At 32.6% G+C, this 14055-nt stretch overlaps 1 protein-coding gene across 31 annotated transcripts in view; it reads left to right on the top strand.

Moving 5' to 3' along the window:
- Positions 1-14055, top strand: part of KCNMA1 (potassium calcium-activated channel subfamily M alpha 1) — a 509088-nt gene that overhangs the window by 333975 nt on the left and 161058 nt on the right. For 24 of the 31 annotated variants that reach the window (XM_042789210.1, XM_032982028.2, XM_032982013.2 and 21 more), the window contains 3 exons: positions 2979-3054; positions 4824-4994; positions 6670-6761. In XM_042789210.1, the coding sequence (XP_042645144.1) occupies positions 2979-3054; positions 4824-4994; positions 6670-6761 (339 nt within the window). Of the gene's footprint in view, positions 1-2978; positions 3055-4823; positions 4995-6669; positions 6762-6882; positions 6975-14055 lie in introns of those variants that run through there. The other 7 variants (XM_032982029.2, XM_032982014.2, XM_032982011.2 and 4 more) reach the window with 3 other exon arrangements.

Raw genomic sequence — 14055 nt, 5'->3', positions numbered from 1 at the left:
ACAATTTTTCATGTGCCTCCGTGGTTGTGGTTCTTCAATAGGAAGATGTCAGCTCTCTTTTGTGTCTTACTTAATAACCTGAAATGAACTAAATAATTTGGAATGCTACCAGTGTTCAAAACCATCTTTTTGTAAAATGTAGATGAAGCAAATTAAAACAAATTAACAGAATGTAATGTATTTTAGAAAAGTTTTTAGTTACAACTGACATAAATTTGACCATGTAAATGCCTTGTCTTTTATTTACTGTCTTTCATGAATTTAGTTTTTAGATGCCAAAAAATGAGAAAATTCATTTATTACTGCTACTGCTAACTTCAATGAGAATTTTCTGTATTTTCAGTATGTTCTTAAGTACTGTCACAAACAAAAACTATGGTTCATGAGATAGGTACAGTTTTTCTGTTACACTGCCAAAACACTTTTTAATTGTGAGTTCCTATTTCTTCATTAATAATCTTTCTCAAAAAAAAAAAAGGCACAGTGTGCTCAGCACTTGTGATTAAGGGACAACCTTTAGTAATTTTGCAAGAGTTAGAGCAGTTAAAATAGTAGTCTCAATACATTTATTTTTAATTAGATAAAACTTACTTCACTAAATTCAAGCAGTGATTTCAATGACATACAGTGGCCTTAAACACTTATACTGTATTGTATGTTTTTGACCAGCCACAGCATGTTGTTTTGCTTAGGGATTGTTAAAAAAGTTCTAGAAATAAGATATTTTAGGTAATTATTAAAATATCTGAAAAATTAATCATTAGATTTGAAAAGAACCCTTAGGGCAAAGGAAAATTTTACAGCAGCATATTAACAGACTGTACTCTGCCATGGATCTATTTGTTTCCCTAATTTGAAATTAAACATATTTTACTTAATAATTTTTGCTTCTGTGTTTTATGAAATAGAATGAATTGTGTGGTGTTCAGTTGAAATTTTCTGTCCTTCGCTTCACTGTTTTCTGATATTTTTCAACAAAACTACAGAAGCTTAGGCAGGGCTCGCAGTAAGGGATTTTGCACAGATGTTGGAAAGAGCTTAAAGAGGAGGAAAATGTTTGTGACTAATCCTTCATCTATATTTAGTCTCTGGCAGAAATACAGGGAGTATTTAATGGAGGAAAGATAAGGTACAATGTTTAATAAATTTGTAAAAATAAAATGTACCAAACAAGTCGTGAAAATAGTTATTCTTAATGGCTGCCGTCATTTGCTTGCATTACAATAATAGGTGGAGACCAACTGACACATTATTGTGTCAGGAGCCTCTCCTGTTCTAAATTCAGGGGAAGGATGATGTTTAGCCTTTCATAACAGAGCTTTACATCAGCATGATTTCTATGATTTTGATTAATCTAGGAACCTATTGGTTAGGGTCCTGTGCTATGACTGAATGTTTGTTATCACCAACAATGTATGAACCTTAATCAACCATACCTTAAGAAAGAGAGAAATAGGGAATATATGTTGATATAGATGAATGCTAATTAGTCGCAGAACTGCTGTTATATTACCTGATGTTTGAGTACAGTATATCATATTACCCAATTGCATTTCTTTCCTAATACCCACAAATGCCCACTTAGAAAACTGTAACTTTTAAAAATACTTGTAATGGAGCTGGTCTGATTTTTCAGGTTCATTTCTCAACTTTGTTTAGAAAATAATGCAATTTATTTTCCTTAAAGTAGTTATAAACATAAATATTAATTAATTCTACTGCAACGCTACTACTGCTAACACTGATTGTGCTTTTTTTCCCCTGTGTTTGTTCTTGTGGATTGTATTGCTTTAGGAATGAGTGTGATTATAAAGAGGCATTGTTCCTTTTTAGAAATGTTTTCAAAAGCAAAGGAGAGCTATTTCCAATACAGTTCATGAATGGGTAAGATTATTTAGACACAGTAATACATGGACTTCGGTTCCTTGTGTATTTGTTGAATAATCTTCTTAGCTTTTGAAATCATACTGATTTTTGTAATAAGAGCAAGCTTTACTTATATATTTTTTGCACAAGTTTTTAAGTATGGCATTTTCCTGCTGAACCGAGTGAGGTCCTTGCTTCAAAATGACTAGTGGCTACAGGAGGGAACATACCACTCAGTGGTACTGAAAAGAATTTGCAGAGTTTGAATGCTTTAGCTCCATATGAATTTCCACAAAGAAGTCTATAAGAGTTCATGCAAGCAGAACAATAAGCAAATTGCTTAGCACTTCACATAGGAACTGTAGAATAAGTTATTTAATTTCGGGAATCATAATTTTCTTCACAAAGGCATCACGACATTTACAGATTGGCTGCAATAGGTCATTAGTTGTTTGCTGTAACTGTAGGAAAATGGTCTTGCCCTGTGCTCATGTATGCAAGTGTTAACATGTGGTGAATATGCAACCAAAACATTCTCTTGCTGTTAATTTTAAAAGCCACCACAGGTCTGGGATCAAAAGCACAATGAGTTTAGAAGCAGCATACGAAAAATTAAATAATTCAAAAAACATCAGTCAATTGTTTGTATAAATGCAGTGTTCAGCGGCTAATGTTAATTGGCATTGCTTAGTTTAACTCATTGGACCTGCACGGACGTATTCCAAGGTACCAGAGTTTGTACATATATATAACTGCTGAAGTGTATGACAATGAGAAGGTGAGTGTACTGACAGGCAACAAAATTATTTGTGAAAAAGCATTATTTCTGTTTGATTATGAGTACAGATGTAGCTAAGGTTTCCATTTGTCTTTCTGCTCTTTGAAATTTTTGTTTCAAGCTATCTAAATTATGCAAATGGGAACTCTGCAAAGACAAAATAAAACATATTTTGTATAGGATTTTGATTAAATTTTTTAGGAAGCCTGCTTCTCTTCAGTAATCATCATCAGACTCAGTCTGAAGTATGCAGTTGTATACAGATACATACTAAAAATGTGTGCTGAATTCCAGTCTAAGTTCCTATCTGTTGTTGCATTTTATATATTTTCAGTAATTCCATCAAGCTAGTGAATCTGTGCTCAATATTTATCAGCACGTGGCTGACAGCAGCTGGGTTCATACATTTGGTAAGTATATTTGGAATACTTCATTGACTATTTCTCATGAATCATCTGGTTTCTGAGCTACCTTATTAACTGAAATTGCCTTGCTATGGATAATCCCTTAACACATCTATAGAGTACAATAAAAAAAAGACATCACAGTTTCCCAAAGTTTAGGCTTCTACTCAAAACTAACTCTGAATAGTAAGCAATACATTATTAACCTCAGCAATAAAATGAGACTCGGACTGATGCAACTTCTTGCCTGATTACATTTACCGGTAGGTGGCAATGTTTCCTAAATAACTACCCGGCGTGCTTCCTGGAAAGGCTTGGCAGCGCTGAAGTGATACTGAGGTCCTGGGAAATCAGTGGTTGTGCCAGAAGAAAGCACTTCTGTATTTGCACAAGAAGTAATGGGATTGCTAACATTCTGGGTAGCAATTTTTTAGAGATTATTTCCGTCTCTTTTTTTTTATTATTTTTTTATTATTATTTTGTTTGGTGTAGCTTTCAGTCACTGATTTTTGTAATAGATTTTTATTCTTCCCTTAATAGTACCTGAAAAATGTATGATAGTATAGAAGTACATATGAGTTCATGAATGTGATTATGCTTATATACATTAGGTATGTCAATTGTGTATTTTAAACTTTTAAAATAAAGAGCATTTAGAGATTTGTTTGGTAAATATAATTAAATATGGTTAAGTGTTTGCCTTTTAAGTACATTTTATGACCAACTTAGAATCAGGAAAATTTCAAGCTGCTAGTAGTAATAAGTTATTCAGGAATAGTTTTGAACTAATATTGTAATTTGATGATATCGGTGGTAGTCGAGAGCAATTTAATTGACTTCAGTTGAATTACCTGGAGCTGCATCCACCTTTATAAGCTCAAATTCAGAATGTTTTATGTTCTTGGAATACCACATAGTCATTTAATTTTCACTCTTCTCAAGGTACACCAAAATTTTGGATGTTTTCATTTATGATGTTATTCTCGTTCATGAATGACCACATTTTTACACTCCTCTGGGCAAAGACAGCATTTTTATCATAGAAACATTATTTTTTTTCTATTTTTGAACAAAAATGTAAAAAACTTTTAAAAATTACATCAGGAGGGAGGGACTGCTGGTTTTTAGGGCTTGGATTTTGTCAGGGCTTTTTTTGTTGTTTTTTTGTTTATTTGTTTGTTTCCATTTTTTTTTGTTTGTTTTTTTTACTTTTCAGCATAAGTTTCTCTATTCTACTGTAAGAATCCTCAAATTTCAAATGTTTTACTGTGGAACAAATTTTAGAGGGCATGGCATACTGCTTTCCTAATGATAAATTTATAACTTTATCACATGCAGTAGCTGGCTTCTTGAAAAAGTAATTTTGTATCACTAAACTTAACATGTCACTAATGCCTTTAATAGCTACATAATGCTTTAAAACAAAAACATTAAGAAGTATAATTGTATTACAAGTAAGATTCACTCTGAAAATGTTCTGAACACATTACTGTAAAATGAACTTACCTAGATGCATTAATAAGTTATTTGTGAATGGAAAAGATACTTTCCATAAATAGTATGAGTGACAAGGCTGTGCATATTATCAAAAGAACTGTAATGCTATAATTGGGACAGGGTTAGGTTCAGTATTTGTTCAAAATAAATCACAGGAAAACATCCAGATTTTATACTATATGCAAATTATATAGAGAGACACACCCACACACATATCAATAGAATTAATTTGTGGTAGAACTCTGTTAAATCATTGTATGTTTTCTTGTTCATTTTAGGTGGAGAACTCAGGGGATCCATGGGAAAATTTCCAAAATAATCAACCACTGACATATTGGGAATGTGTTTATTTACTGATGGTTACAATGTCCACTGTTGGCTATGGAGATGTTTATGCAAAAACAACCCTTGGTCGCCTTTTCATGGTCTTCTTCATCCTTGGGGGATTGGTAAAATCTCTTTAATATAATTATTAATAATTACTATTATTTATTATTATTATTTAATGTCATTCCAGCTACCTTAATACTTGATCACGTATATGTCAATGCTGTAATTAAATAATAATATATGGTTTAATGAATTAATTTTAATTATAAAACTTTGAAATATATTTAATACACCTCATTTTTTCTATATATAAATATTTTTGCAGAGAATGTAAAATTAATCCAGTTTATTAGAGTCAGAATTTTTCTAATCCATTTAAATGAGTAATGCCTGTGAATACATGAAGTGCCTTAATATTTCAACATATAGTGTTATTTGTTGTCCTTTTTAGTGACTGAGTGTAGAGCATTTTTTTTTGTGGCTGCTGTTGATAGTTAAAGGCACTTTGCGGTTTCAGAAGTCCTAACCACCCTTCTGTGTTCCTTCCCAGAATTCCAACAAACACTGTGGCTTTGGACTGCCTTAAAGAGCAGCTTGCCTGATCCAGATGATGGCAAACCACATTCTTTTTAATTTCAAACATCCTTTCATGTCATGTAGCACAATTTGAACTCACAATTTATCACATGGCCATAACAAGTATCATTTGTATCGGCAAATTCTCGTGTTCTTTGTCCTGTATGTACGTAGCACCAAAGTTACTAATTGTCTTATGTCAACTTTTCTATTATTTATTAGTGTTAGTGATATTATAAGACCTCTTGCAATGTTATTCTCTAAAACAACAAGGTTTATTTTAATAGCTAAACTGTGCAAGGTAAGTGCTTTATGGACGACTCACAACATATATTGTGCACATACATACATATGTATATTGTTACTTTACTCTCATATATTAATTTCACATATACATACATCTTACAGAGGTGATATGTATATAACTAATGCTATGAATGCCATATATGAGACACACGCAAATACATATATATGACTATATATATGAGCATAAATATATGCATTCCCATCCATATTTATTGACATACGAAGGCAAAGACCATGTCAACTGGCAGTAGCTCTTCGAAGTATCCAGCCACAAGGAAAATGTTTGTTGGACAAAACATGGCAGAACAATTTTTATTTTCTCCTCAAAACCTTTTTTCTATCATGTGTTATTCCAGTCCTTTTACAAACAAACTTCTGGAGTTTTTTTGGGGGGCAGGGGGTGACCTTTTTCTTTCTTGGTGGGGGAATAACCCCTGATTCCATCTTGGTTTTGTCTTCTTTTGTATCCTAATAATGGGGGGGAAAAGTCTGTCCTTTAAAATAGAAATGTAACAGTAATGATAATACTTGGGTTTGTTTTTTGCAGTGGAGCTTGGATAGTTTTTTTTAACCTCTCCAGGAAGAATTAGACATAACTGTATTTTATTATTAGATACCCGTTTGAATTAATTTTGTTCTTGTTTTGTTTTTTGTGCCTTTTTTCCTTTTTTGGATGATTTTCTTAATTTATAAGGTGTACACCTTCTCCAAGATCAACTTTTACATTGAGCCCTCCTGTTTTCTTTGATAAGAACTTTTACATTTTTTAAATTTTCTTTTTAAAGAACTTCATAGATCTAATTCTTTTGCATTTTCAGATCTTAAAGATAGATATCTTCTGAAAATATTCATCATCCCCTTTCTTTGGCCTCTCTTTTTAGTCTTTTCTTCTGTCTCCTATCTTCTTCTTAGGCCATGTTTGCCAGCTACGTCCCTGAAATCATAGAGTTAATAGGAAACCGCAAGAAATATGGTGGTTCCTATAGTGCGGTTAGTGGAAGAAAGTAAGTATCCCAAGAGGCTCTGCTGCCTCTGCTGCAGTAGAACACTCTCTGCATGCCATTTTCCCTTTTTTTTTTTTTTTTTTTTTTTTTTTTTTTTTGTGTTTTTGTTTCATGCATGTAGGCAATGTTTGCTCGCTACGTGCCAGAAATTGCTGCTCTCATCCTTAATCGGAAGAAATACGGCGGGACTTTTAACTCAACCCGAGGCAGAAAGTAAGTCAAAAAAGACCAGGTGTGGTTGTGTGACTTTAAAGAGCCCCTGATGGTGGTAATAGCTGACTCACAGCTTATAAATCTGTATCCTTGACATCAGATGTTACCACTGCAGAGTTGTCACACTATAATTAAGAGACCTGGGCGATGCTATGGTACAAGTCACAACATTTTATCCCTGCTTCAAGAGAACCTGGGTACCACTGAGACTACACTGACCTGCCTTGTAAAAAAATGCTGCTGTTGCATATACAGTTAGCTTCTGGAACAAGGTTGACTTCTCACTTCACAGTTTTAGCCATCAGATTATCATCTGGTCATCTCTTAACTAAATGACAGTGGTAATTCACATGATTTTCAAACAATTCAGTTCTTTAGAAAACTTGGGTTTAGTGGAGTGCAAAATATGAGATTTATGTTGATCGGGTTATTCCATTAGACTGACTATGTCAGAGGTCTGATAGTGCTGTTTCTCATTGTTCGAACAGCAAATTCAGATATCATGAGGCTCCTTTTGACTTCATATGAATATTGCAAACACTCATGATTTTAGAATCTATGACCAGGAGTTTTAAAGTGATTCTGTTCTACATGCCATATAAAACCTATCCTAAGAAGAGCAAGTACTAGTCTTAGTATCAATATATTATGGAAAAAACCCAAACCCATCAAAATTACTTTTTTTATCTGTTAGCAAAAGTTAAATTCTGTTGGACCAGATTAGCTCGTTACATTTCTATTGAAAACCTACTTGTTTTCTTGACCAAGTTAAAACCAGCTCTATCTGGCATTCCCACCATCTAGACCTGCTGGGATATAGCCTTTAATGCACTAGATATACTTGGTGATATAGTAGTTTCTCCTCTATATCACCTTTAGTGTTGCCATCTTTTGTTTCATTACATATCATTTTGACAGTCACTGGTAGAGATATATTTGCCCTAAAAGATTAGTCTGATAGAATCCTTTCCATATAACATAAAGAAGGTACTGTAAGCAATGCATCTAATTAATTATCCCTCTCCTTACTTTAAGATATGGTTTTTACTATATTCCTTTCAAATCATCACACATGCATCATTTTATAAATATGAGTTATGATTTTATCAAGTTGTTTCTTCTCTCTGTGGAGCAAAAAGACTGTAAATGTCCCACAGAGCTAATTCTAGAGTACTGTTTTACATCACTGGGTAAAGAAATCAAATATTTTTCTTTAGCTATAGCTTATACTATTTTATGTTCAGTATTACTCAAGCAATTAGATGACATAATTGAAAACTTGAATACTTTCTTTTTTTTGAGATACCCTCAAATATCCAAAGTTTTGTTTTGTTTTGTTTTGTTTTACTGTGAACACTAATGTTGGAAACTTGTATCATAATTCACTTATGCAGATTAACAAAACGCCTTAATTTATTTCTCTATCTCGAGTAATATCATTAATGTCCCAAAATGTTTATTTGTGACAGTGGCCTATCAAGTTTCATATTTGTATTCATATTTGGTTTCTCAAAGGAAGAAGTTTTTCAAATACACCTCTGTTTTTGTGCCTCCAGAGGAGTTATGGCAGAGGGGAATATGATTAAAAACTGTTTTACTTACAGAATTTTAGTGTCTCCCGTTCTACATTGTCACTAGTACCCAGCATTGCTCAGATGTCTCTAAACTTGGACCTGATCTTCAGTCATAACCCCACATCCTGATAAGCTCATCTCCAGATTACAGGCTTCTGCTAGCTTTGGGGCATGCTTAATTTTATTTTCTCACCTTTTCTTTTTGTCTTTATTGATATCCACTATCTGTTTGTCTTTCACTGACTGTTGTAAGTGCTTTCTCTGCTGATCCCTGTTGCCCTATAACTTGTAATTTGAAACTCAGCTCTGTCATCAGCATACAAAGTGTTCAATTTACATTATGCATTGTTTTCTGGTTCAATTATTAATTACTAAGTAGTTTAAAGATGTCCTTTGCTCATGTGGGTCTTTCATCAGAGAATCTAAGCTTGGGAACTCCACAGTAAAAAGCCATTAGCACCCCTTGTTTGATGTTGCTTTTGCAGTCAATAGAACAAGATTGATGAAATGTTATGTTTGGCCAAAATTTCAGTTTTCATTTGGAATTCAGTGTTGAGAGAATGGATTGTCAGAAACAATAAGTTTTCCTTTGCTTGGGATATGGACATGTGGTAGTAATTAGCAATATAAGGTCTTTAGCTGGGCAACCAAGCATAGATTCTGGCAGCAAACATTATGAGAAACTACAGTTGTTCTATTCCTAACGTCAGAAAATTTCCAGATAAAATTAAATACTTGTACAAGAGGAAAGCAGCTAAATTTTGTTGAAAGATGTAGTTTTAGCTCTTGAAACAACAAATGTGTATACTTTTTAACTTTCTCCAAAATAGATAAATACATGCAATCTGCTTTGTAGCATTTATATATATGTTTATATATGTTGCCTCATGAACTGTATCTGTGGAATAACATGCTTCTATATGTTTATTAAGCATTTAGGTGGGAAGTTAAAATGAATATATGATTATGTATGTTTTGAGGATTGTACTACATTGTTTTAATACTAAGGAGAACCTTTCTATAGAATTGTAACTATTGAAACAGCTAGCATGTATGCATAAAAATTATTTCTACAAGTTCTACTTACTAAAGAGAAACAACCAACACACCAGCAAGTTTGAACTCACATTTCATTTTGCTTTTCGGCCAGTAAAGTCCCCAAAGGACCCATCAACTATGTAGGAATCATTTTGCACAATAAAGAATCTTACTTCTCTCTTAGATGAAACACATACATACAGAGTTTGGAAACAGAAGTAGTTTGTAGACAGTATGCAATTATCACTGGTTAAATTTACTAGACACTAGATAGTTTTGTTACAGAAGTTCACAGGGAATTTTAAATTTAATTTATAATCTCTGCTTTGTAATACAGTCCTGTAATGAGGCTTCTAAGGTCTCATAGAACACTAAGCAGGAATTCTGTTACAGTCTGAAGTTTCACCTGTTAAATGAACAGCACACACTGTTGCATATATACCAAAATGCATACCAATATATCTATACAAAATGTGACTGAGACCAAACATACACATTTAATGACAAGTAAGGTAATGACTTTGGCACAATTACAATGTCGTGCAAAAAAAAATAAATTACCAAAAAAGGTAACAATACTTGTCTTGAATTTCAGATTTGTAAGCAGAGATCTACTCTGTAGATGATGAGATTACTACTAAAGAGCTGTTTTGCTAGTTTCAGATCAGCTCATCAGAAAACTGTAATGTTTTTACTGTGTGCCCTGATACACTAGAATCAGATGGTCAGTAGACAAGAAAAACTGGCCTTCTTAGTTTAGTTATACTCAGAACAAACAATTGCTTCTTACTATAGTCACCACTAAATGCAAATGATACAGAGAAAACCAGACTGTAGGTACAAAACCAGAAAATAGTTGATATTAAATAAATAAATATTATATAAATATCTATATATAAATGAATATATATATATAAAACTAAGATGTAACTGAGAAATAAAGTTCAGACATGAGAAGCAATCAACTGTAAAAAATATTGTTTTCTAAAACTGATATGAGGTATCTTAGGATAACAGTGGTGTGACTTCCAATATTTTCCCCATTGTGTCCTACGTAGTTTTTCTGTTCTTTCACATGAGCAATTCAGTCACTATGTTTCTTCTTCCTCTGCATTTCCCTGGATTAATTCTGTAGTACATGATTTTACATTTTGGGAAATACTTTTTGCAAAGCAAGTATTTCACATAATATTCTTTACATATTAGTCAATATTCTTCTGATTTCTGAAGTAGGTAGCAACATAACTTACTTTCTCTATAGAACAGTTGGCATATTTTTATTATTAATAGACTAGTAACTACCTGACAGAGTTTTTGTGAGATTTAATTGAGTTAAGTTTATGCTTTCTGAAGGTGAGAAATGCTTTTGAAATGCAAAGTACGCAAATTTATAATGAAAGTTAACTCTTAGTAGTTGCTTTATCACCAAGCATTATGTCATCACATTGAAAATCATCTGCAATAGGATGTAAGACATATCCCACTAAAACATCGTGAAACTTAATAGATCACTCAGAAATAACTAATGAAAACATATACTTGGAACAAATTATATTCAGGTAATTTCACAAAGCAAATTAGTGACAAACTAGTATAGTTTTGAACAGATTAAGTAGTTTGTAATAACAAAATACTGGCTACAAATACTGGGGATAAAAGCTAGGTGTAACATGTAGTTGGGTGGAGAAGGAAAAAAATCTGACCTTTTATTACAGTTTTATAAAAAGTCTATAGATTAAACTTTAGAAAATAATACATAGTTTTATATATATAGACAGGGGAATTTTTATGCTTTTTTTGTTTGGCATCTTTTTCATCAGTTACAAACTGAAATGGCATATAGCTTGAGTGCTAACGATATTTCCTCTTAGTCATTTTTCTTAATAATTTTGAGACCAGCAGCTGGTTCCCTACACCCCATCTATATTTAACTCTTTTTTTAAGGTTTTCAGTATGCCTTACTCTGCTTAGGCTCTTTCTGTAACCTATCTATAGAACTCATAAATTAGTATTCAAGGGATCATTTTAAAGTCCATAGAAGGATGAAAAGGTATCTGCCACTCTGTCACCATAGTTGATAGTCTGTTGGGTTTAGAATGTAGCAATAAGCCATACAGGTGAGTTCATGTGTGCATACCTCTGTAAGGCTGGAAGAGGCAGTGATCACTTCGGATTTGGAGGATTTTCTGAAGTACTCCAACTAACCTCTTAACTATAAAGTTCAGGCTTTAAGTCTTATGAGACAGGGGGTTTCTTCAATAAATTCTTGAGTTTGGATAAGTAGAATTCTGCTGCTGCACTGTTTTTGTGATATTTGGAACTTAAACATTCAGTCCTAGCCCAAATAGGACTCACAAGATCATCTGTGTTATTTATTTTAAGCAAAAATACAAAAACAAACAAACAAGGTTTATTAATTCATTTATTTATAATGTTAATATTGCTCAGACCTGGTCTGAGATTTGTTTAAAGATCCAGATTTGGTTTATTTCTACTAATTCATAATTAACCTTTTATTCTGCATTTAGTAATTTACTTGAGAATTGAGATTGTTCTTATTCAGTTGTATCATTTCTCTATTCATGCGTTCACATAATCAGACTGGATTTTAATTCTGTGAAATATTTTTCAGTTGAAGAAATTAACTTATTGTAAATCAGCCTGCACACAAAGCTCTAGAAAGCAGATGGAAAGAACATTTTTAAACTGGTGGACTGAAAGAGAGACTGGATAACTTATTTTTTTCAGTGTTTACATTGAATTATTGACTTTTAATTCCATGGACTAAATTCTTTATGTCCTTTTCATGTGAAACTGCTATCAAATTCAATGGAAACTTTACGAGAGCAGCAAGCAGAACACAGCTTCACAAGTAGATAGTGGTAAAGAGAGATTATTATTATTGCTCTATATACATGAATGTATATATATGAACTGCTTATCTTGTCCCAGTAGTAAACATCTGTGTTAAACTTTGTTAAATTTTCAAAATACTTAAAAAAAAAATGATCCAGAGTCATTACCTTAGTTAATATGTAAGATTAAAAATTATATTTTAATGAAATCACACTTCTTTACTGTATAAGCTATTAAACTTCTTGTTTTTCTTCTCTCATGATCTGCTCTGCTTCTCAGAGATTTCTTCAGATTTCTTAAATTTACAAGCCATAAATTAGAAAATCATCAACATATCAGCAGGAGTAATCATCTGTTACAGATTCCTTCCAGAAGGAAACATGGGATTCAATAACTAAACTTCACAGAGAAACATAAAAACTGTAGACAGATAGATATGGTAAACAAAAAGACAAACAGATAATTTAAGTTGACAGGCCATCTTGGACTCATTAGGCATTTGAATTTGATTAAAAATTAGAACAAAAAAAATTAAGGCTTATCCAAATACTTTGGCAGAGGTCCATTTTCTGCAGTAATGAGAGGCATAACTCCAAAGAAAGTGACATTAGATTATTCGATTAAATAATTTGATACAATATGTAAGATATTATTTTCCAGTGGGATGAGAATGTAATAAGAGAATGTGACATGGATTGCATTATAATCCCCAGGGGTTTCTCTATTTCCCATCTGCTAGCCATTCTTCTAATCCCACTGTTTCAAATGAAGTCTCACTTAGTGATAAAGAAAATATGATGAGTGTTAAATAGACTGACAAATAGAACTAATAGGACAAACATTTTTTTCAGTTTCGCATGCTTATTAATCTATATTCTTATGAAAGCAAGAAAGGAAATGTGGGAAGTGACATATAAGAGTATTATGATTTTTAAAAATGTGTATTCTAGGTCTCAAATAATATTCCATTCTTACAATAACAGCACTAATTTTATATTTCTAGTTAATATTGTAAAAATTTGAACATTTCCTTCTCTCTTCCTAAACTTTCAAAAAAATTTTGAGGTTGGCATCAAAATAGCAGTTGTTGCTGTCCAAATTTTGACCCAAGGAAGACTGAATCTGGTTTATAAATCTGCTGATCTAGCATATTCTGCAGAATATACAGGCCATGACTTTAAGTGTGGACATGGCAGGGAGTGCCAATGTGAATTGATCAGCAAGTTTTCATGAATTATGACTTTTTGCTTTCATTCAGGTTCTGTTGTAGAAAATTAGTCATGACATTTTGAGGTGATCTCTATGGAAAGAAATGCACTGGCTCTGGTCATGAATGAAATGCTCAAACATTTTAAAGCTTTTGCTGACTCCTTTGTTTACAAAGGTCTTAATTGGTTTTTGACTCATTGAGCATTTAAAAAATGCACAAGGCAACCTGAAAATGAGTAATGGTGGGAACATAGCAGTTTATTTGAGGAATAATATTTTCTGTTGATTTCAAAAATAATAACAAGGTGTTTCATGTGTGTGATATCTGCTGCACAAAATATTACAAGAAGGAAGTTCAGGGTTTGGAGGAATCAGAACAGTAGATTGAGGTCTGTTTCCAACTG

The sequence above is a fragment of the Tyto alba genome, unplaced genomic scaffold (genome assembly GCF_018691265.1).
Source record: "Tyto alba isolate M040663 unplaced genomic scaffold, T.alba_DEE_v4.0 Super-Scaffold_1, whole genome shotgun sequence".
NCBI lineage: Eukaryota > Metazoa > Chordata > Aves > Strigiformes > Tytonidae > Tyto > Tyto alba.
Note: the sequence above shows the minus strand (reverse complement) of the source record. Positions and strands in the feature narration are given on the sequence as shown.